Below are 25,550 nucleotides of genomic sequence, written 5' to 3' on the forward strand. Positions count from 1 at the left end.
CTACAGTTTTAGTCGACAACATAGATGGTATATGAGGAGGGATCTGATGGTCTGGTCTCTGATGCCGTAGATGAGAGCGGTTAGACATCTGGGGAAAAGGATGATGCACACATAAAGAACACTATGGATTCGTAACATTGATAACCTGTCAGTGTTTCTTGTGATGGCAGTAACCAAGGGGTTGTGTATAGTTGAACAGAGACTGAGGGCCAGCTGCAACAAATGCAGCAGCAGTGTGTTACGAGCCTTACAAGCTGAAGCTTTGTCTGTGGAGGCTGACCTGGCTGCTATCATCACAGCAACAAAAGAGGAAGTGACTGCCACACTAGCTGATACAAACACAATAGAATTGTACACCTTGTCATAATCATCTGACAATCGACCAAGCTGTATTCTTTCCTTGGCACAAAATTCTTTCATCTGCAGACTCGCCATGTCTTGAAATGGATAATCTAACAGTAGAAGAACTTGTATGAGTATATTAAGTGAGCTGCATGCCCAAATCACAATAATAGCCACTGCTGTGTTTCTGATGGTAATGATGCTAGCATGTCTCAGTGGGTAGCACACGGCCACATATCTCTCCAGAGACATCACCACCAGTGTTAGAGGGGAGATTACATTTGTGAGATCAGCAAGCATGGCAAGAACACCACATACTGGATATGTCAGCCTTACACTACAAGCAGACAGTAGGTAAAGTAATTGGCTCAGTGCCATCTGCATGGTGTCTGCACAAAGGAGGTTAAACAGAAGAATGTAACGGGAGGTCTCACAAAACACCAATTTACTCCTCAAAGTGAATAACATGATCCCGTTAATTAAGAGAAACACACAGCATGGCACTGTAATTGGAGCAGAAAACAACATAATTTCCAGTATTCCCCGTTTCTGCTGTTCAAAAGTGATATTCATTTGAGATGAAGTTTCATACAACATAATTCAGCCAATTATGCCACTTGAAATCGAGATGGGTATTTTCTATCTACATTCAAGTAACCTTAAATAGCATTGAAGTCCTTCCAACTCTATTGGATCCTTGTTATTCAAGTATAACACAGAAACAAAATTATCTTACACAACTTGCCCTATCAGAAAAGTAAAAACCCCATTGTTTAGGCAGTGATGTCTATTGAGTTCACATGCAAAACAGAAAGTTATCCAAATGCGTTTCCCCGATGATGGTTGGCATGTTGGCTGCCGTGCCTGACTCCATGTGAGCAGAACTGGTCTGCAGGGTTTGTCTGGCATCACATGCATTTTAAGAAATCAATCCTCACACCCACTTCACGTGATATCATCACACATAAACTTGGCAACTGGATCTGTGAAAAACAGTAATGGATGATGTAATCGTTTCAAAGTTATTTCTCTATACGCTAGTCCATGTCATCATATTTTGGTTTGTGAACATGACGAGTGTTTTTCTGATTTGGAAAAAAAGGATTTTTTGGTTCGTACTTCTTTTTTTTAATGTAATACATTTTGTCTACGAAAACGTATAATTTTTAAACAAATGGAAGCTCCAATTAGAACAGTGTGAATACATATGGCCTCAGGAAAAATTTTGGGTTTAAATATGATAGATAAATCAAGTTACACATTTTATTTTAAGCACTCTCTTTCATCATTGGAAACGTTTTGTTCTCTAATGTCTTTTATGCATTTTAATTATCAAGAAGATTATTTTGTTCCTATCAAAAATGTCAATTGGGACTACAGTAATGAATGTTCTAATTGTATGGTTTAGTTACGTTTATAAGCAGACAATCATTTCAAGATATGCATTTTATATTTACAAACATGTTTTGCTCAATCTTAAAAAATCAATCATCGTCAACCGCTTGATCCAGGGTTTGGTCGCGGGGGCAACAGCTCCAGCAAGGGACCCCAAACTTCCCTTTCCCGGGCCACATAAGCAAACTCTGACCGGGGCATCTCAAGGCGTTTCAAGGCCAGTCTGGAGATATAGGGCCCTAGTTTCGTAGACCAGGCGCAGTCAGCATTCAGCGCACCTGCGCCACGCCGACGGGGTGTGTCCGCCTGGACTTTGCAAGTTTCGTGCACCGCGCAGGCTCGCGCAGGCACACCTCCCGTCTCGCCCACCCGCGCAAGTGGGAAAGAGGGAGGAGAAGAAGGCGTGAGTGGGAGACGAGGCGTGGACTGGAATTAATACAGCCGATTCAGATCTTCACCAATCAAATGAGCTCCTCTCCTCACCTTTAATGCGTAAGGGGAGGTTCAGTGCAAGTTCCGTCACTTGACAACCCGATGACAGAAGCAGCGCCGCCGCTCCCACCTCGCGCATCACGCGCTGTGCATGCGTATCATAATAATAACAATGCCGATATTATAAAAAACAGGAGAGAGAGAGGGAGATGTTTTGGTCCGAGAGGCTGAGTTTCCGTTACGCGTGCCATCCGCCTTTGATCTGACGTCAGATGTGACGGGACAATCTATATAGATATAAATTCACGTGTTGATTCAATTACTTGCATTAAATAGTGTTTGTTGTGATTATTTATTGCATTTAAATGTGCCTGGAACTGTGGAAACCTGCCTGTGAGGCCTCGGTGACGTGTGCGCACTGCGCGCCGTCAGCCAAACTTCCACTCCGCCAGCTGTGATTCGCATTGAATGAATGGACTTTACTTCCGCTACGCCAAGCTGAATCTGTGACGCCTCCCCCTGCTGCGCCGCCACACCCATCTTGGCGCAGCGATCCACCAAACTGCCAAACTGACCGTGCGCAAGGCTGTGCGGGTCGAAACTTGCATTACGCCGGCTCCGCCACCCTGCGCCGCCCTGCGCTGCGCCACGAAACTAGGGCCCATAATCACTCCACCTAGTCCTGTGCAGTGTTGGGAGTAACGCGTTGCAAAAGTAATGCATTACTGTAATGCATTACGTTTTGCTGTAACGCGGTAATGTAAGGCATTACAAAAAAAAAAATGGTAATATTTTACTCGGTACAATTCTCAGTAACACGCGTTACAATGCATTTTAAACCCGAAATCAATTGGTGTGTTGTTTTTATACAAATTTGCCAAAAGTGTGAAAGCCGGTCCGTGTAACGCTACACTATGTTAATTAATCGCTGTTCTTAGCAGGCTCCATGAGCTGGACACGGAGCGGCTCCCGGTCAGTCAGAGCGCAGCCGACCCGGCACACCGAGGATCAACAGCTGAGGGGCGGCAGCGAAGCCGGAGGCTCCGATTCTCCCCGTCGGTTTTTAACCGCTTTTATGTCCGCGTCATAACGCTTTAGGTGCGTGTTTAAAACAGTCGGTTTACTTCAAAACGCGAGCGTCAGACGCTGTCAGTGCGTTTATGAACAGTGTTTTAGAGCTCCCCTAAATGTCTCAGGTAGGCTTTCAGGTAATTTCGCAGCATAACACAGCGCCTTCAGGGTCATTAAAAAAGTCATACGGCAAATCTGGAATGAAAAATGGCACTGTTATTTCATCCCCGAATCCCGTTCATGAACACAATATCTAATATCAGTTAACGAGTCGTTTTCCGTTTCTCGTTTTCCGTTTTTACGAATAACGGGATACGAGTCATTTTCCGTTTTTCGTTCTTTTATTTTGAAGCGAAACACATCACATCCTGCTGTGTAATGAGCTGCATTGAACACAAGAAGATCTATTGAGAACAAAAAAATCCATATTTCCTTTTATTTTGGCGAAAAGTAATGCAAAAGTAATGTAAAAGTAGTGTAATGCCTTACAATTCAAAGACAGTAATATTGTAATGTAACTAATTACTTTGAAATGACAGTAACAAGTAATAAATAATGCATTACGCTTTTGAAGTAACTTGCCCAACACTGGTCCTGTGTCTTCATCATGGCCTCCCCCAGCTGGTTGTCCCTGTACCACCTCAGCTGTCTCCTTTTGATGCAAAGGAGCACCCTATCTCTAAGGGAGACGTCAGCCACCCTCCTCAGGAAACTCGTTTTGGCCGCATGTACCCGCGATCTAGTTCTTTCAGTCGTGACCCATCTCTCATGACCATAGGTGAGGGTAGGAACGAAGATTGACCGGTAGATCATTAGCTTTGCCTTCCGGCTCAGCTCTCTTTTCGTCACAATGGTGACGGTACAGCAAATACCGCCCCCGCTGCTCCAATTGTCTGGCCAATCTCACGTTCCATTGTCCCCTCACTCACGAACAAGAACATGAGGTACTTGAACTCCTTCACTTGGGGTAAGGACTAATTCCCTACCCGGAGCAGGCAGTTCATTGGTTTTCGGCTGAGAACCTTGGCATCAGATTTAGAGGTGCTGATCCTCATCCGGACCACTTCACATTCGGCTGCGAACCGATCCAGTGAGTGCTGGAGGTCACAAACCAATGATGCCAGCAGGACCACATCATCTGCAAAAAGTAGCGATGAGATCTGCAGCATACCGTACTGCAAACCCTCCTCCTTCTGACTACGCCTCAATATCTTGTCCATGACTATCACAAATAGGATTGGTGATGAAGCGAAGCCTTGGCGGAGGCCAATCCCCACTGGAGGGTAAGTTCGACTTACTGCTGGGTACACGAACACCGCTCTTGCTTTGGGAGTACAGAGATTGGATGGCCCTAAGAAGTGACACCCTCACCCCATACTCCCACAGCATCTCTCTCAAAATCTTCCGGGGTGTCATGACTGTGTGTTTTTGATGTTTTGGTTTCTGGGTTTTTTTGGTAGTCATTCTGTCTTGTGTTGTCACACATTTTTCTTGTCTTGTCTATGTCATGACTGTGGGTTTTTGTAGTGTTGGTTTCCTGTTTTATTTTGTACTCCTTCTGTCTCGTGTTGTCACATGCTTTGCTTCCGGTTTTAGTTTCCCTCATTTTTCGTCTCGCAGCTGTGTCTCATTGTCTCGTCAGCCTTGCCTCTCGTTCTCTCCTATCACCATAGCCTGCCCTTGTGTTTCCACACCTGTCTGTCGTCGACCTTATCAGCCCTGGTGTTTTTGGTCTATCTGTTTCTGTTCTATCTTTCTCAGTCGTCTGTTTTATCCTGGGTGTGTCCACCACCTGATCTGTCCTGCCTATGTCCTGGTCTTTGTCTGGATTATTGTTTGTGAGTTTTGTCCACGGGTCTTTGTTTTTTGATAGTGTTTTTGCCCTTGTGGCCTCCCTGAGTTTTTTGGATGTTTTTGGTTAGTTTTTTTTATAGTGTTTTTGCCCCTGTGGTCTCCCTGAGTTTTTGGACTTTTTATTTTTGTCATCTTATTATTATTATTATTCCACAACATACATGTAGACTGGATGGACATAGTCCCAGGCCCCCTCCAGGACCCTCGCAAGAGTAGCAAGTGGTCCCTTGAGTAAAGAGGTAAAGATAATGTTTGCATCCTCAACTAAAGAAAACTGAATTACTTAATATCTCAATAAATATCTATGCTATCTGCATCTGGAAACACCCTGCGGATACGAAGTACCACATGGGCTAGAATCATGACTCGTACCCTCTGCCCAAGGAAGCCCTAGCACCAGCTCACAAATCTCCTTTAGGCTAAATTTCTTTAAATGTAAAACATGGACATGATATTCAGTCACATTCTACTCATGAAGACATTTATCTGTGCCTCTAGGGCTGGGCGATATGGCCTTTTATTAATACCGCAATATTTTTAGGCCATGTCATGATACACGATATATATCTCGATATTTTTCCTCAGCCTTGAATTAACACTTTGATGCATGCAATCACACCAGTATGATGATTCTATATGTCTACATTAAAATATTCTTGTTCATACTGCATTAATATATGCTAATTTTAAACTTTCATGCAAAAAAGGGGAAATCACAACTAAGTCAAAGTTAACAAAACTGTATTTATTAAACAGTGAGTGGCACAAACATAAAATTGTCATTTCAAAACAGAAAGTGCACGTTTTTTGCAAAACTGTCACAGAGACAACATTTCAAAACAAGAAATTAGTGCACTTTTGTGCATGCTGTAACTCACATGGCATTTCAAAACACAAAATTGAAGTGCTGTTTTTGTACATTATGCCACTACAATATTTTAAAACAAATAAAGTGCCTTTTTGTGCATGTTGTCACTAAGATGACATTTCAAAACAACACTGAATTAAAGTGAGCAGTAGCAGCAGTGAGCGAGCAGCCGCTGCCCCCCTGCGCAGACCAGACAAGTATTTCTCTGCGACGGTTGACAAGCCCCTCTGCTCAGCTGTTGTTATTTTTTTCATTTTGTTTGTTTGTTTTCATCTCTCTACTCTGTTTAGACCGCGACCCTGAATACAGGATAAGCGGTAGAAAATGGATGGATGGATGGATGGATGGATACTCTGTTTAGATACACAAATATGATCACATTTTCAATCGTGGTATTTTATTTTTAATTGATCGGATCGTCTCGTGTCTCTTTGTGTGACTTCCAGTCAATTTTCAAATTGTGACCAAACTGTAAACTTCAACTACTGATTGATTGACAATAAAGTCTTTACAGTAATTTTAAAATGTGTCTTATCTTATATTACTCAATTATAGTCAGGAACACTGTATAATGTCTTACTTAGAGATATTCATTTTTATAAACACAATTCATAAACAAACAACTTACTGCTGTTTTCCCCTTATGTGTAAAGCACCATAGTCAGCGATATACTGAGTACATTTTGGAGTGAGAAGACATTCAGGCAGACAGGTTCCAACCCAGAATGTTCCACCATGTATGCAACCTTTTCCTCCAGCTGCTGCATCCATCTTGTACCCAAGTGTGAATCATGGTTATCATCATGTTATGTGAATAATAATCTAATCAGACAACTTGGTGTAACAAACAATAACATTACCTGTGGTGTCTCCATTGTTGGGGTTGTAGCAGGAGCAGATTTGGTTATCAACAGTTAACTATCAATATCAATATGATTATCGGTATTAATAATTATTTTTAATATATTATCATGATATAATCATGAATAAACGGGGCACCACCCTGGGATCAGGGAAAAGATAACAATCATCGTGATCATTGGCATGGAAGCATAAAAACAATCTAACAATTAAGAAGGGCGTGAAATTCAAGCACTAGCCTTCACAACCTGCTGTTATCCAGTGACATATACACAACAAGCACAAGAGACCGCTAGCTATAATATAATAAGATTTATTAAAATCAGTAATAATGATCACAATCAATAACACTGCAATTAACAAAGCCTTATTACCTAACTACCTAACATACAAAACTAAGCTAAACAGAAGGAGAGACACACGTGGAGTGTGTGCGTGCGTGCGTGTGCGTGCGTGTCGAGAGAGAGAGAGAGAGAGAGAGAGGGAGAGATGGCTATGTGCGGCCACCAGATGGAGCTATTCCTCACAGCGTTCAGGGGCGGAGCCACTGATGTCCGATGGGGTAGCGAGAGAGAGAGAGAGGTGGAGCTATTCCTCGCAGCGTTCAGGGGCGGAGCCACTGACGTCCGATGGAGTAGCGAGAGAGAGAGAGAGATAGCCGTATGTAGCCACCAGATGTAGCTATGTCCCTAGCGTCCGCCGGGAACAGCTGGCTTAGGACACGTGTGTGTGTGTGTTAGCGGGACACAAACAAAGAGAGAGAGAATGCGCGAGCGATATCCGGAGGGACAGAAAGCCGTGCTGCTATCACCCGGGCGCGCGTGAATGAACTGGCGTTTATTCCGCGAGACCGGTCTTTTAACTGATAGTAGAGGCTTTCTGAGCTTGCGAATATGGCGGAGGTTAGTCGGAAACACTGTTACAGAAATCAACCCAGCTGCGTGGGTACACGATCAGCATTCACATACAGCAGCACATGAACCAACGGACTCGGCGGTCCGCGATCAGAACTTAAAACACATTAACAAGAATTACAAGCATGTCCTACACTATCGAATCTCTGCTTCTGCCCAGACAAATAGCCTCTTACTTTTGTCGATGTGAGATGCGTCGATGTGAGGGTTTCGTCCCGTGCGGTGATGGCGTTCCTTGACGCCGGCAACGGACAGTAGTTCGTGGGCGCTCGTTCAGCGCCGGATCCAATTGGTTGAAGAAAACCGTTAGTTATTCTTCCTTCTGCAGGGAAATGATGAATCGCGGGGCTCGGCGATTTAGTCAGCTGATTTCAGACAAAGACGGGTCGAGTTATCCGTTCTGCTGGCAGCTGGGACGAAGAAAGTTTTTCTTCTTACCGCGGGGAACGGGAGAGTCGCGCTGTCGCGGTGGTCTCCTCGGGATCCAAAATGATAAACAAAAGAAAAATAAAACGAGTAGAGAAAAAGAGGGGTAAAACAGTCTGTTGCTCGTCCAGCGAGTTTGGGGGAAAGACTGCGGCCTAGGACAAAGGAAAACGTTGCAGACGTAATGTTCACCTCCTGGTGTAACGCAAGTTACTTTGGAGAGAGGAGGTTCTTCTGGTGACGCCGGGATTTATAGCTCACGGCTGGTCCGGGGGACCCCCTGGAGTCCCATGCAGTTGCCAGCCAATAGGGCACCAGTTGTGTGACGTCAGATCTCACGACCAGGTGGAGGTGACACTGAAATGGTGGTTGTAGTTTTTTATCTCCTTTGACCCATTGTCTGGCCGCATTGTGTAGGCTTTGTAGGCCGCATTGTGTAGTCCTAACGGTTAGGTCCCAACACCATGCAGCATACATTTTCAGTGTTTGAAGGCATTGTTGCACAATTCCCACATGTGCACCTAGACAAATAAAGTGAATAATTTGAGCATTTCCACAATAACATTTTTGTGAATATGGTAACCTGATGGACTTTGCTGACAAGCTGAAGTGGAAAAGCAGTAAGCTTCATGTTTGAATTTGGCAACCTTAAGTTTGTAACCTAATGTTGAGATGGAGCACAATCATGTACAGAACACAGCACACAGCCTATTATTCACAATTCAGCCTATAATTCAGCACATAATTCTGGAGGACGACGATGATACTGACCAAAATCTGTTTGTTGTATTGTAGGGAATCAGGTGTTTAATCGTGTGTAAATGTTCGTCAAGCAGTATGTCTGGAAAGAATTTCTGCAATTGTTTTGCGGTCACACAATTGTTGACATTTGCAATGCAGTCCGGTCTATAACACACCAGTTGGTATGACTTGAGAGTGCTCTTGGGAGTGTTCACTCTGAACTTTAGAAAACACTGTCTCCACATGAATCTTCATTCCACCCACGCCATAGACGAAAAGAGTTATTTCTTTACTTATGGGGTTCAGTCTGATTGCATCCTTGTGGTTTATGTGATCAGTGTATGAGGAAAAGTCTATTAAGGTATTAAAGATTTTCTGTTCGGCATTACCTGTGACCTTGAGAAGAATCATAATGACTGGCAACTCTTGCAATCCAATTTCCACTAGTAGACCTGACTAATCTTTTATAGTGCTGAAGGTTTTTGATGTAGTGTTAGAGAATGCATTTCGACATTGCTTTACCAACTCTAGCAAAAGTTTGCGAAAGAACATTATACTTCTTCTTACCTTTATCTTACTCTGGACCAAGTCGGATCTTTTCCTGACCTGTTCTGCTTCTGTAAATATTTAAGCTCTTACACTCAATATGTATGTCACTATAGTGCATTTTTACACATTTCATGATCAAATATCTCATAATATAATTTCAATCTTTATAGTATTAAGATATTCATATGATTAATTAATTAATTAATACTATTACATAAACAGATAATGTAACATCAAATTGCACAACCTCTTCAAACAACACATCTTTCTCTTTTGAGCCTATAACATGCTTCAGTTAACATACACAACAAATTACCAGACATTAATTATTTAACCATGCTTGATACTCATAAACCAGAATGTGACTCAAAGTTATGAATTCTTTCCTTTTCTCATCACCACTCGCATCTTTCCACTTGACAAACATCACTACATTCACATACAAATATTATGGTTGAAGTAAGAAGCCAGCATCTTACCGGCTGTCTCTCCGGATTTTGTAGATGTTTGTATTAGTCCTGTGCAATTTTCCAGACAGATCGCAAAACAGCAATGTTGCCTACCACAAATGTTTTCCCTGCGTATATTAGCGTGGTGATTACATCTATGGATCTGTTTTATTTCATGGACTTTCGCGCCATTTTTAAGTGGCTTGGGCACCGCTTAGTTTATATGCATTTCTTATCCCTCTGAAGCCCAATATTTTTGTAAAACTGTAGTTTGACCTCTTGGATGAGAGGAGGAATGTGTCTTCAAAAACCTAAAGCAAGTCCAGTTGCCTACGATAAAGCTTTAGTGTAGCAAAATCTGCTTGGAATTTAATTTTAAAAATGCTTACTTCATATTCATATTCATGTTTAAAATTAAAAAAGAGAAATTGTTTTGGCTCAAATTAATACAGTACATCTCTTAAATGAGAGTTTTGCTTCAATCGTTCAATGTGGCCTAGAGTGAGACCCACAGTTTTAGTGGACCACATAGATGGTATATGAGGAGGGATCTGATGGTCTGGTCTCTGATGCCGTAGATGAGAGCACTTAGACATCTGGGGAAAAGGGTTAAACACACATAAAGAACACTACGGATTCGTATCATTGTTAACCAGTCAGTGTTTTTTGAGATGGCAGTAACCAAGGGGTTGTGTATAGTTGAACAGAGACTGAGGGCCAGCTGCAACAAATGCAGCAGCAGTGTGTTACGAGCCTTACAAGCTGAAGCTTTGTCTGTGGAGGCTGACCTGGCTGCTATCATCACAGCAACAAAAGAGGAAGTGACTGCCACACTAGCTGATACAAACACAATAGAATTGTACACCTTGTCATAATCATCTGACAATCGACCAAGCTGTATTCTTTCCTTGGCACAAAATTCTTTCATCTGCAGACTCGCCATGTCTTGAAATGGATAATCTAACAGTAGAAGAACTTGTATGAGTATATTAAGTGAGCTGCATGCCCAAATCACAATAATAGCCACTGCTGTGTTTCTGATGGTAATAATGGTAGCATGTCTCAGTGGGTAGCACACGGCCACATATCTCTCCAGAGACATCACCACCAGTGTTAGAGGGGAGATTACATTTGTAGATCAGTAAGCATGGAAAAAACACAACATACAGGATATGTCAGCCTTACACTACAAGCAGCCAGTAGGTAAAGTAATTGGCTCAGTGCCATCTGCATGGTGTCTGCACAAAGGAGGTTAAACAGAAGAATGTAACGGGAGGTCTCACAAAACACCAATTTACTCCTCAAAGTGAATAACATGATCGCATTAATTAAGAGAAACACACAGCATGGCACTGTAATTGGAGCAGAAAACAACATAATTTCCAGTATTCCCCGTTTCTGCTGTTCAAAAGTGATGTTCATTTGAGATGAAGTTTCATACAACATAATTCAGCCAATTATGGGAGCCACTTGAAATCGAGATGGGTATTTTCTATCTACATTCAAGTAACCTTAAATAGCATTGAAGTCCTTCCAACTCTATTGGATCCTTGTTATTCAAGTATAACACAGAAACAAAATTATCTTACACAACTTGCCCTATCAGAAAAGTAAAAATCCCATTGTTTAGGCAGTGATGTCTATTGAGTTCACATGCAAAACAGAAATTTATCCAAATGCGGTGATGGTTGGCATGTTGGCTGCCGTGCCTGACTCCATGTGAGCAGAACTGGTCTGCAGGGTTTGTCAGATGCATTTTAAGAAATCAACCCTCACACCCACTTCACGTGATATCATCACACATAAACATGGCAACTGGATCTGTGAAAAACAGTAATGGGTGATGTAATGGTTTCAAAGTTATTTCTCTATACCCTAGTCCATGTCATCATATTTTCATTTGTGGATATGACACGAGTATGGAAGTAATTCTGTGCCATCAGTTTGACTATGAATTTCTATGATTGACATTTTTTAGTATCAAAATCAGACATTGAAGTTTAAAAACCATCAAATTTCTAGCACTGAAAAAAAATCAGTATGAAAAAAATCAACATCTCAAAAAAATTCAGTGTAAAAAAAATTCAATTCCTAAAAGAAATTCAGTCTAAAAAAATTCAATGTCAAAAAATTCAGTCTAAAAAAATTCAACGTCAAAAAATTCACTGTAAAAAGAACCACACTCAACATCCGGGTCACCAGGGAGAAGCAATCTATCCCTGTCTCAATTCAGCCAATGTTCAGCCAATCACGTTACGCTCCATTGGTCATGTGACACCCACCCAGGTCGGCCATGGCCACAAACGCAGGTGATGGTGCGTGTATTCGAAATGCAATACTAACGTACTGCCTACTACACACTCAACGTGTATGTACTGCATACTGCCTACTAAATGAACGTTTGAGTATGCTGTTACCCTCAGACTGTTCACATGGAAGTATAACATCTCATACTACATTTTCTTTTTAACTTTATTGACGTCTCATCCTCATCTTCTCTCACTTAACGGAATCGATTACGTTAGCAGTTCTAGCTCCCGTTTAATGGAAATTACTTATCAAAATAGAAAGCATGATTACTATTACACTTCATTCAATATTTCTAAATATTTATTAAGTCAAACTACCATTGTCAAATGTTTTCTAGTTTATTATATATGCGCGCTCCCACGCTTTCCCACTCTTCATCTTACCTGAGTAGCTGCTTTCACTCACCATCAATCGTGACTATTAAGCAGCTTTTATCGATCATTAATTGTCCGTTCATAGATCATATTAAGGCTCATTTATGCTTCCATTTCGTGCGTAAATAGAGACGTGCGTTATCAACGTTTTAAACGTCGCTGCCTGCCTGCATGCTTTCTATGTTGGAATGGACGTTGGGCAAAACATCCTCTAGAGGGCGTCGTTCACATTAAAACGTTACTCCAATAAAGTTTAAAAAAAATAAGTTTATCACAACAACAAACATGGCGACTGGACAATGGAGGAGATAATGATCCTGCATCTATTGAGAGGGAGGCAAAATCGCAGGCAGCGTTGTAGACGGCGGTGGTCTGTGAGACCACTGAATACATCCCGAGTGTGGACGGAGACTTCCAGTCATTGGTTTTACCGATGAGAGAAATTGACGACGAATGTCATTTTCAGTATATCAGGATGTCCGTCGGGGCTTTCGACAACTGGCTTCGCCGGGTGGCTGCTCACATTAAACATGGGAACTCGCACAATTCACCGGTGACACTGGCTGAGCGACTAGCGGTCACCATTCGCTTCCTCGCGTCAGGGATCAGTCATTTTTAATGACTGATCCCTGTATGCTGTATGCTATTCACGGCACTTTCTGTGTACAATGCCCGACACTGCCCCCACGATTTCCGTTGGATCTGCAACGTTTGGTCCGTATCGGTACGCATCCGCAAGCTTGCAGGATACGGACAGAAATACAGACGAAATGTACGCAGAGAACAGACAGAAGGCTCCGTCCGTATGCGTGTCTAGTAGAGGTGTAACGATTTATTCGATTAATCAATGAATCGATTGTCAGTCCTATAGATTCTACTAAATCGATCTGCTACAATAAATAAATAGAATGAATCGTTTTGGCTTCACCAATAATCGATATAAATGCATTTAATCGGATTAATCGTGATTCTTACTTATGATTAATGTTTTAATATGTTTAAGACACTTTCTCCCCTGCCAGCATGTAGTCTACTGAAAATGTTAAAAAAATAACTGAGCATATTTTAATTACATTTTTGTATTTAGCATAAAATATTATGCAGGTTTACTTTTTTATAGAATAAATATGTTATTTTTTCACATTTCAGAAGAATACAAATAGTCTCACTCGCATTATTGCATGTTTATTTCATGGATATAGAATTTCGAATCGTGGTTTACGGAATCGAATCGTTACAAAAAAAAGAAATTGTCCTTGAATCGAATCGCCAACTACTGTATCGTTAATCGAATCGAATCGCTGTGAACCCAAAGATTAGAGACTAGACACCCCTAGTGTCTAGCGTAGAGCATAAATGAGCCTTTATACCTCTGACGTGGGACACCAGCACTTTCACCACGGAGACGACGGAGGCAATCGGCCCGACGGAGGAGGAACATTTCATCACTCTGAAGTAAGTAATATGACTTATCTGGTTTAAATAAGTTCCTTTATTATTTGATCATCAATAGACATGCATATGCATGCATAAACAAAATCAACAGACATGTAGGCTAATATAAGTCATTTAATAATATCATGGATGAGTTTGGTGGGATAAAAAAACAAGTAGTGGCCTATTAGTGAATCATTTATTAGACAAATAATCCATGTTATTTCTACAGGTTGCAATACGTGAACGATAAGAAGAAATGAGTAGTTTATCAACAAATGAATAGGAAAACATTCAGAATAAATGTAATATCTCATGTTTTCTGTTACAGGTTGGTACCAGAGGGCCGTACTGCAGGTCAATCCTCATGTTCCCCCGCTGGGCCTCTACTTTGGGTAACAGGATTTAAGGAAGGACCTCTGTCTTTCAAGGCATTCCATGGAGAACCTCGTCCACTGCATTGCTAACAGAACATATGGGTTCCATGTCCATAGTTCCACGGTTGTGATGGCGATGAAGCCAACGAGCCACTCCAGCAGTCCTGGGACATCTTCAGAGGCTCCAGCAGTCCTGGGACATCCTCAGAGGCAACAGCAGTCCTGGGACATCCTCAGAAACTCCAGCAGTCCTGGGACATCCTCTGAGGCTACAGCAGTCCTGGGACATCCTCAGAGGCTCCAGCAGTCCTGGGACATTCTCAGAGACTCCAGCAGTCCTGGGACATCCTCAGAGGCACCAGCAGTCCTGGGATATCCTCAGAAACTCCAGCAGTCCTGGGACATCCTCTGAGGCTACAGCAGTCCTGGGACATCCTCAGAGGCTCCAGCAGTCCTGGGATATCCTCAGAGGCTCCAGCAGTCCTGGGACATCCTCAGAGGCTCCAGCAGTCCTGGGACATCCTCAGAGGCTCGTAGCTGCAGCGTCTGCTCCAAATGTCCAGATCCCTGTGTTGCAGGAACATGATTATTGTTGAGGTTTTATTTTTGTTTATCAGTAGTGCAGTTTATAGGTAATACCACACAGTATAAGCTTTTACAAATGTTTCCTGTTAAATGTTTTACGATTATATCTGATGTTCTGTATAAATCTAAATAATAAATATCTGAATATATATTATTGTTGACTCATGTTTCCTCTTATGGCCTGCAGGTCTATTTCCCTCCTGCTCTGGAGGAGAGACCCTGCTGCAGTGGTTGGCATCATGGCTGAGGAGATGGGGTGTAGTGGGGTAATAGCAGGTCTTTGCTCCATCACCTCATCCATGACAACAAACACTTCCAGTTTACAGCAGTGACCTCTCCTCCCTCAGGGCTGACACCTTCAGTTCATACAAACAACATATACACTTCTCATAATCATTGTTTAGATCAACTATTCACCACTAGTCATATATTATAATATGTACTGTAATACTTTACAACATGGGATCATCTTAATGGACTCTGATGTTTTAATACATTGTAGATATTACCCAGCACTGACTTTGACTGGTTATTTATAAGAAAGATAACTTCATCTTTTTTCTTTTATGCTGTAGTGTTCAACACTTTAAACTGCTTCCAACTCACCTTGTATTTCTGCTCCACCTTCCCTCCATCCCATGTTCTTTAATAAACATCCTGTATGAAGATTAGCAAGTTGAAACAGAAATGTTTCAGGTAGACATCTCAGGAGAGCAGTATATCTCCCATCTATATATGCTGGTGTTCAACCTTATATCATTGAGAAGCTAAATATGCAACAGCAGAACTTAAACGGAGCCCTGCATATGAGAATTAGAACATTAAAATACATGTTCTTATATGAAGCCTCTTACTGCAGCATTCCTCCTGCTGGTGAACTTCTCCTTGTTCCCTCCACCAAATGAGGCACTCTGTGTTTTCATTTTTCCCTTTAACGAACAACGATGCACCGCGTTATTAAAAGAAAATTATAATTAGTAAATATGTAACCACGGTTTAAGATAAGCACTATCTTCTTAGTTAACGTCGCAAAAAACGGCACATTTGCCGCTACGCTCGCTAACCTATGTGGTAAATTACCGTCAGTAAGCTAGCCGGCTAGCAGGACCTTCGATTCGTAACGTTATCATACAATTCCAACAACACTAAAGTAACGTTCATTATCAATATGATTTAAAAGTCAGCTGAAAACATAAAAATCGTGTTAGGTTATACTTACATGTGTACGCGGTTTGTGTCGAGCTGTCGCCAGAATCACAGCATTCGTCCGCCATTATCTAAAAAGTTTCAGAAGTCAGACGAGCCGCGATGCATTTTGGGGAAGTTGAGTAGATCTAGCAAGGTCCGCTGCATTGGCAAGAATTTCCGCTGAAATTCTTGCCAATGCAGTATACATCCCGGCATTTCTCACGTACACAATTCACATACCATTGTATGTAGACGCACTACGTACTCAAATATACGTCACATTTTAGTAGGACGTTAGTATGGCATTTCGAACACAGCCCGAGTCTGAATACTCTAACATTGCAAGTCTCGTAGGCTCATCAAGATTCTCGGCAGGTTTGAGTCAACCGATCCCATACGCCATTGCAACTACTCAGTACTCTTGCGCGAGACTTGCATTGTTTTGGCAACGGGCTGCTGTTTAGCTGTAAGCAATCGTTGCTATGTTGTAACATAGTCATACATATGAACATAACAGCTTCATGGATTTATTACGGACATGATGATTGCACTGCTCGATCATTTCTTTATGGATACAAAATCAAAACTACAAGGAAAACGTTTATTTCTTCCTTTCTGCGGTGACTGGGAGGGACGAGCGCATGCTCGGCAATCTACTGCTAATGCTAACATCTCTTGTGGATGACATCAAGTCCAGCTTCCAACTCTTTTTACCAGAGTCCATTATGGAAATTATACTGATGACAAACCTGGAGGGGAGGCGTGTGTTTGCTGACACATGGAAAGCATTGAACCAGGTAGACATCTGTCAGGATCACTTGGCTCGAGTAGAGCTGACATAACAAAGGGAGGCCACGCTGATTATAAAGATGGAACGATTATTTATTTAAAGTGCTAAATGCAAAACCTTATCAGTAAGGGGAAGCCAAAACAAAAGTGTAGTGCATATCAGTAGATGTAATATAACGCAAAGTGAGGTAAAGATGAGGAGCGAAGCTGCAGCCAGCCCTTCCCCGTCAGGCCATCGCAGTAGTGAGAGAGCCCGAGCCGACGGGAAAGGCGTCTTTTATCTCCAGCTCAATCAGCCCAGTCATTAGCCTGGCAGACAGCTCCCCCTAGTGACGATAGAAGGAACACGGACACGGAACACGGATAATCATGACACGCCAAGCAAGACAGGTAGAGGGGCACATCCAGCACGGCAAAGCTGGGCGTGACATCACTCCCCCCTAAAAGACAGAGGCCCATATTAACGGGACTCTCTATCTACCCAACAATCCCAAATCACCAAAACACAATGAGTAAATTCTAACCAAATAATAAATTCACACTGGAAGACTCATACACTCTATTGGGCACATTCACCCATTTAACCGTGCGGACACACCTATTACAAGCCATCACCAACACCGGCCATCCTCTCCACCCGATCTGCAACCCATCATACCACCAAGCAGATCCTACGGAAGCAACTTAAGGGGGACAGACAAGACAAAGAAACGGATGGAACAATAACATTACATTGACTCATCCGGGGCCCGAGAAAGCGCATCCGCTAGCACATTCTCAGCGCCACGGATGTGTCTAATGGACAGTCGGTATGGCTGCAAGAAAAGCGCCCAACGCATGAGACGCTGGTTAGCGTTCTGTAGAGACGAGAGGAATGTGAGGGGGTTGTGGTCTGTATAAACCACAACAGGATGAATACCTCCCCCCACATAAACCTCAAAATGTTGGAGCCCCCAGATCAAAGCCAGTGCCTCCTTCTCGATTGTTGAATAATTAAGCTGATGACGATTAAATTTGCGTGAAAAGTAACACACAGGACGCTCAATATCCTGTGTATCCTTTTGTATGAGAACTGCGCCAGCCCCCACAAGACTTGCGTCCACTTGCAATTGAAAAGGCTCATCTAACTTGGGAGCAGCCAAGACCGGCGCAGAGCTCAACAAATTTTTTGCATTTTCAAACGCTTGCTGACAATCAGCAGACCAAACAAACTTCACTGAACTCTTCAACAAATTGGTAAGAGGGGCCACAACGGTAGAAAAATTACAACAGAAATTGCGATAATACCCAATCATGCCTAGGAAACGCATTATTTCTTTTTTAGTAGTTGGGGGAGGAAACTTGTCTATGGCTAAAACTTTAGCCCTGACAGTCCGAACCTGCCCCTGTCCGACCACTTTGCCTAAATAGACTACGGTGGCCTGGGCAAGCTCGCACTTTGCAAGGTTCACTGTGAGCGTCGCTGCCGCCAACTGCTCAAACAGCAAACGAATGCGATCCAAGTGTGTGTCCCATGTATCTGCATAAGAAACTACATCGTCAAGGTAAACCGCACAACCTTCTAACCCTGCAACAACGTAATTCATGAGGCGTTGAAATGACGATGGAGCATTACGAAGGCCAAAACTCATGCGGGTGTATTGATACAAACCCGAAGGTGTGATGAATGCAGATATCTCCTGCGCCCTAGGCGTGAGCGCTACCTGATAATACCCTTTTAATAAATCAAATTTACTGACATAACGTGCACTGCCAACCTGATCAACACAGTCTTCAATACGCGGTAGTGGAAAAGAGTCTGCCTTAGTCACAGCATTCACCTTTCTATAATCTGTACAAAACCTGAAGGTGTTGTCCGATTTCTTAACTAGCAGGCATGGAGATGCCCAGCTCGAATACGATGGTTTCGCTAAACCATTATCAAGTAGATATTGTACACCTTCATCCAAGCTCTTTCGTTTGTCTGGAGAAACACGATAGAACCTCTGACGAATCGGTTTTGAATCCCCCACATCTATGTCGTGTTCTATAAGATCGGTACAAGTTGGCGTGTCCGAAAACAAAGACGAAAACTCAGAAATTAAAGACTTCAACTCAACACTTTGCCCCTTGTCCAAATGTCCCAACAGACTGTCCAACTTAGCCAATGTCTCTGTGTTGTTTAACCGAGCCTGCAGGATCGCATCATCTGGACCTCGCACGTCATCCTCAGCTGCCACCTGCGAGACATCAGGCACGCCCTCCCCAAAAGCGAGCGCCACAGGACTAGCCGCACTTATCTCACCCACCACCTGCAATGGTGAGGAATAATACGGTTTTAGTAGGTTGACATGACAGTGTTGTTTTTTCTTCCTGCGCTCAGGAGTAGACACCACATAGTTAATCTCTGAGATTTTACGCAGGACAGTGAAAGGACCAGAGTATTTCGCCCCAAATGGCGAACCCAGAATGGGCAGCAGTGCAAGCACTTGGTCACCAGGGCTGAACACTCTAGCCACCGCCCTACGATCATACAATCGTTTCATTTTTGTCTGAGCCACACCCAAATGTTCAGTAGCCAATTTCCCAGCCAACGACAATCTCCGGCGAAAACCATATACATAGTCAGCCAAATTCCCAGGTGGCTCCTCACCACCATCCAAATCACTGCCCAACACTGACAAAAATCTGCGTACTTTGTGACCAAAAACCAATTCATTTGGGCTAAAACCTGTGCTGTCCTGTACGACTGCACGCGCCGCCAGTAACAACCAAGGCATCCCATCCTCCCAATCTCGTTTAAGTTCCACACAATAAGCGCGCAACAACGCTTTCAGGGTGCCATGGAAACGTTCAAGAACCCCCTGGCTTTGAGCATGATACGCGCTACTCAGATTGTGCTTTATGCGCAGTTGTTTTAATGCCGCTCGGAACGTCTGGGAAGTAAAGTTTGACCCTCGATCACTTTGAATTACTTTGGGTAACCCAAAAATGGATATGAACTGAGACAGAGCTTTAACAACTGATCTCGTTGTTATTGTTCGTAAAGCATAGGCCGCAGGGTAACGCGTGGCTTGGCACATCACAGTGAACAGATACACATTTCCAGACTTCGACGGGGGCAACGGACCCACACAATCGATCACCAAGTGTTCAAACGGCGTGCCCACGGACTGGATGGGTTGTAGCGGCGCAGGTTTAATCGACACATTTGGTTTCCCTGCCAGTTGACAAGCATGACAAGCTTTAACGTACCCCGCTACATCTCTTTTAATACGCGGCCAATAGAAATGCTGTAACACACGATTATAGGTCTTTCTCACCCCAAAATGTCCAGACGCGTCCCCGTGCGCAGTTTTCAACACCACATCACGGTACTCTACAGGCATCACCACCTGCAACACCTGATCTGCCACACCCGTATCTCCATGAGGTGACCACCTACGCACCAATAATCCATTCTGGATCGAATACCCATGCTCGGCTTGATCCGTACCAGAGGCAAATGCAAAATACTTCTCAAGACTTGGATCATTCTTCTGTGCTCCAATTATCTCACTGGAAGACAATGGTGCTGGTAACTCTGGGACACACACTTTAGCTGCACCAGTCTTGGATACATCAGAAGACTTCTCTGTCTGCGCACGAGCCATCGCTCGTGTCACAGCGCAGGCAGTGAACACCTGCCTTGACATTTGTCCGGCTCTGCTGGTGCTATAGTTACTGATTTTACCACCTAACCCTAACCCATACACAATCCCCCCCCAAATTATTTCCAATAATCAGGTCAACATCATCTACAGGCAGAGTCGGACGTACAGCGATAACCACTTCGCCATTCACAAATCCAGACTGTAACTTAATTTTGTGCAATGGCACTGGAAACGGATGAAGGCCAATTCCCCGAATCAAAACACAGCTCCCAGTGTCCGACAAAGAGGAGAAAGGCAAAGACGATTGACATAAAAACTCTCAGATGATCCTGTGTCACGCAGTATTTTTACTGGCACTATACGATCATCCCCCATCATTGACACAAACCCCTCTGTAATGAAGGGAGCATAGTTAGACACGGTTGTTCCTTTAGGTTTATCATCCATCTTCTTTACATCCTGTACATTAGACTGCTCGTGAACAGTCTTCGTAGCCTTCAACTGAAACACATTTGCCTTTCGTTCATTTCCCAAATGCGCAGCACGAATCGAAGCCACACAGCCGACGTCCTTGACTTCCCTATTAATTGCTGTAAACCTACTCTTTCTGCGAGCAAGCAAAGCTGGACAATCCATTTTCCAATGGCCCAATTGCCAACAATAATTACATTTATTGTCCTCTTCACTTTTGCTATAAGGCACAGAATCCAACCTTCCAGGAGGACCCACATTTCCACGAACCACCTGCGCATCAACGTCGCAGTGATCTCTGCGGTGGTCGCGGTCATCTCTGCGATTGTCATACCGTTGCGAGTAGTCTCGTACATAGGCTAATTGATTCTTATGAGTCAACACATAGCCATCAGCGAGGACAGCAGCCTCGGCTGCTGTCTTCACTTTATGCTCGTTAAGATATGTAACAATGCGTTCTGGCACTATGTTTTTGAACTGTTCCAACATCACTAAATTACGCAAGCCATCGAATTCAACAACACCCTCTGCAGTGAGCCAGCGATTGAAAAGATTTGCGAGCTCCCTGGCTACCTCCGAATGAGTTTGCCTTTCGAATTTTCTTAAATTGCGAAAACGCTGTCTGTATGCTTCTGGAACAAGTTCATAGCACTTCAGCACAGCCTCTTTCACTTTTTCATAACTTCTCCTTTCTTCAAAAGACAAAGCCACAAACGCTTCTTGTGCGCGGCCAATTAGAACAGTCTGTAACAGCAGAGTTTTATCCTCGCTACTCCAATCTTGATTTGCAGCAACATTTTCAAATAATGAAAAGAAGACATCGGGATCACGCTCATTGAACTTTGGAAGGAACTTAATCATACTTCCCAAGCCTGAATGCTGGCCGGCACTGCCTCTACCCTCAGCTTCCAACTTAAGCCTGGTGCGCTCAAGCTCTCGAGCTTGTTCTTGTTCATGCTCGGTATGCTTAAGCCGCTCCATCTCAAGCAATCGATCTTTCTCTCTTTCGAAAGCCTCGATTCTCCTCTGCTCTAACTCTTGCACCACCACCCATTTCTTATGTTCCCTCTCTTGTTCGATATCTAATCTCCTTTGTTCTAACTGCATTTGCAAAAGTTATTTTTGCTCATCAAACGTTAGTTGACTCATGTTGGACAATGGTTGGTCAGGCACCGTCAATGGCGTTGGCTCTACAGGTGTACCCCCAGACAATACCTGTTTCTCCTTTAAACGCTCCCGAATGAAATCCACTAACTGATCTTTATTAGACCTCTTTGGAACGGTCACCTCAATCTCATAATAATCTGCTATACAAAACAACTGCTCTTTTGTCAAGGCTACCAATAAACACTCTGATGGAGCAGCCAAAAAGTCATCATATCCACTCATTATACAAGCTCACAAACTATCCAATCACATGATCAATGTACATAATCCAAAAGCAGAACTAACCATCGGTCTTCCAGTACTTATCCAATAATCTAACCACATAGCCCAAACAAAACAAAAGATATAATGCAAAGTGAAATCAAATCACGCAGAAGAGCAGACCAATTAGAGCCTCCCCCTAACCATTCACCCCCACTACTATAAACTATCTTCGCACTGAGTCCGAGGACCAGGATGATTACATCATTTCCTCACCAAACGCTGCTGAAGCCCGTACCGTCCCGACAGGCCAATGCGGTCGGTTCTCCACAGCGGTGACCTGGCCCAGAAACAGTGACACAGCAGCCTATAAACCCAGCGCGGAAGCGCTCTAGAATGGGGATGACAATGGCTCCAAATGACTGATCGCTCCACTACGAGAAAAGCATTCCCCCTTTCAAAAAAAAAACTATGGCTAAATGAAAGCTCCCCAATTTTCCTCAAAACCAAGCTTAACCAAAGGATAACCAGCGCTGATCTCCCCAAATCAAACAATCGGCGTTCAGAAGCCGGTAGACCCAAACCACGCCTACCCCGACTTCAATCACAAAAAATAATCGCCGATCACGTGACTACACCGCACACAGCTGTTGAGTGGAAATTAGAGTAAACCTACCAAATTACCACCAAACCCAGGGTTACAATACGGCCCCCATTATGTCAGGATCACTTGGCTCGAGTAGAGCTGACATAACAAAGGGAGGCCACGCTGATTATAAAGATGGAACGATTATTTATTTAAAGTGCTAAATGCAAAACCTTATCAGTAAGGGGAAGCCAAAACAAAAGTGTAGTGCATATCAGTAGATGTAATATAACGCAAAGTGAGGTAAAGATGAGGAGCGAAGCTGCAGCCAGCCCTTCCCCGTCAGGCCATCGCAGTAGTGAGAGAGCCCGAGCCGACGGGAAAGGCGTCTTTTATCTCCAGCTCAATCAGCCCAGTCATTAGCCTGGCAGACAGCTCCCCCTAGTGACGATAGAAGGAACACGGACACGGAACACGGATAATCATGACACGCCAAGCAAGACAGGTAGAGGGGCACATCCAGCACGGCAAAGCTGGGCGTGACAACATCCAAGCCTACATGGGTCTGTTGATTTTAGTAGGAGTATATCGGTCCAACAATGAGTCTGTGGGATGTGGAGTCAGGGAGGCCTATATTCTGGTCAACTATGTCCCTGCAACAGTTTCATGTCGACTCACAAGTTATCCGATTGGATGACAGAACTTCACAACCTTTCCGACCTTGCCTACGTTTGCAAGGCGCATTCCGACCTGATTGCAAAATGCCAATCCTGTGTGTGAAGACACACACACACACACACACACACACACACACATGGATGATGTGTTTATGCTGATGTTCTGATGTTTTGTGAATTTGGTCTCTGTTTTGATTTTTTTTTTTTTTTTACAGTACACGCAAATTTTGGAATAAAGTGTACAGTTTCAATATTCACTGCAGTTATTCATGTAAACCAGTAGTCTGAGACATTGTTAACAGCTTAAAGGGGTGTAAAATCAAATTTGGTGATGATCAGTGTTTTTTGTGTTAATGTAAGAGCAGTTAAAACAGGAAACGAACACGACACAAAGGTTAAGGTAATAAAGTTAACTTCAATGTATTATGTTGACATCATAAATAATGCAGGAAGAATATGAAGTACTGTTGCAAGATGAGACCACATTTATTTTATTTTTAATTATTAATTTAAAACCCATATCGACTTTAAATAAATGGACATCAAATAAATTATTTTAGTCATATTCTATATTTAAAATGTTAAGTTTTTGACCTGTGTCCCAAATCAATACAGTACATGTGTACAGAGTATGTTTCAATGATTCAATGTGGCCTAGAATGAGACCTACAGTTTTAGTCGACAACATAGATGGTATATGAGGAGGGATCTGATGGTCTGGTCTCTGATGCCGTAGATGAGAGCGGTTAGACATCTGGGGAAAAGGGTTAAACACACATAAAGAACACTACGGATTCGTATCATTGATAACCTGTCAGTGTTTCTTGTGATGGCAGTAACCAAGGGGTTGTGTATAGTTGAACAGAGACTGAGGGCCAGCTGCAACAAATGCAGCAGCAGTGTGTTACGAGCCTTACAAGCTGACGCTTTGTCTGTGGAGGCTGACCTGGCTGCTATCATCACAGCAACAAAAGAGGAAGTAACTGCCACACTAGCTAATACAAACACAATAGAATAGTACACCTTGTCATAATCATCTGACAATCGGCCAAGCTGCATGTTTTCCTTCATACAAAAATCTTTCATCTGCAGATTTTCCATGTCTTTAAATGAATAATCTAACAGTAGAAGAACTTGTGTTAGTACATTTACTGAGCTGAAGGCCCAAATCACAATAATAGCCACTGCCGTGTTTCTGATGGTAATGATGGTAGCATGTCTCAGTGGGTAGCACACAGCTACATATCTCTCCAGAGCCATCACCACCAATGTGAGGGGGGATATGTCTTTTGTGAGATCAGCAAGCATGGCAAGAACACCACATACAGGATATGTCAGCCTTACACTACAAGCAGCCAGTAGGTAAAGTAATTGGCTCAGTGCCATCTGCATGGTGTCTGCACAAAGGAGGTTAAACAGAAGAATGTAACGGGAGGTCTCACAAAACACCAATTTACTCCTCAAAGTGAATAACATGATCGCATTAATTAAGAGAAACACACAGCATGGCACTGTAATTGGAGCAGAAAACAACATAATTTCCAGTATTCCCCGTTTCTGCTGTTCAAAAGTGATGTTCATTTGAGATGAAGTTTCATACAACATAATTCAGCCAATTATGCCACTTGAAATCGAGATGGGTATTTTCTATCTACATTCAAGTAACCTTAAATAGCATTGAAGTCCTTCCAACTCTATTGGATCCTTGTTATTCAAGTATAACACAGAAACAAAATTATCTTACACAACTTGCCCTATCAGAAAAGTAAAAACCCCATTGTTTAGGCAGTGATGTCTATTGAGTTCACATGCAAAACAGAAAGTTATCCAAATGCGTTTCCCCGATGATGGTTGGCA

General features: G+C 43.0%; 2 protein-coding genes and 1 pseudogene across 3 annotated transcripts; all 3 read right to left on the reverse strand.

The window, feature by feature from the left end:
* On the reverse strand, positions 1-879 carry LOC311025692 (odorant receptor 131-2-like; the record flags this gene model as incomplete). The annotated part of the gene is made up of 1 exon (XM_084028762.1): positions 1-879. Exon 1 carries the CDS (start codon positions 868-870, stop codon positions 1-3), a length of 870 nt encoding a protein of 289 aa, XP_083884888.1. The 5' UTR covers positions 871-879.
* A 3,335-nt stretch (positions 880-4,214) lies between these two features.
* LOC311025350 (odorant receptor 131-2-like) lies at positions 4,215-11,219 on the reverse strand (annotated as a pseudogene). Its single transcript has 3 exons — positions 10,585-11,219; positions 10,415-10,498; positions 4,215-4,337 (listed from the first exon to the last, which is right to left on the reverse strand). The product of its transcript is annotated as an odorant receptor 131-2-like (transcript).
* Positions 11,220-24,359: 13,140 nt separating this feature from the next.
* LOC311025351 (odorant receptor 131-2-like) lies at positions 24,360-25,169 on the reverse strand (the record flags this gene model as incomplete). The annotated part of the gene is made up of 2 exons (XM_084028201.1): positions 24,360-24,447; positions 24,505-25,169. The coding sequence occupies 2 exons, from the start codon at positions 25,167-25,169 to the stop codon at positions 24,360-24,362; spliced, it is 753 nt and encodes a 250-aa protein (XP_083884327.1).
* Positions 25,170-25,550: the final 381 nt, after the last annotated feature.

Source organism: Eutrigla gurnardus (genome assembly GCF_963514095.1).
Source record: "Eutrigla gurnardus genome assembly, chromosome: 15".
In the NCBI taxonomy this organism is placed as follows: domain Eukaryota; kingdom Metazoa; phylum Chordata; class Actinopteri; order Perciformes; family Triglidae; genus Eutrigla; species Eutrigla gurnardus.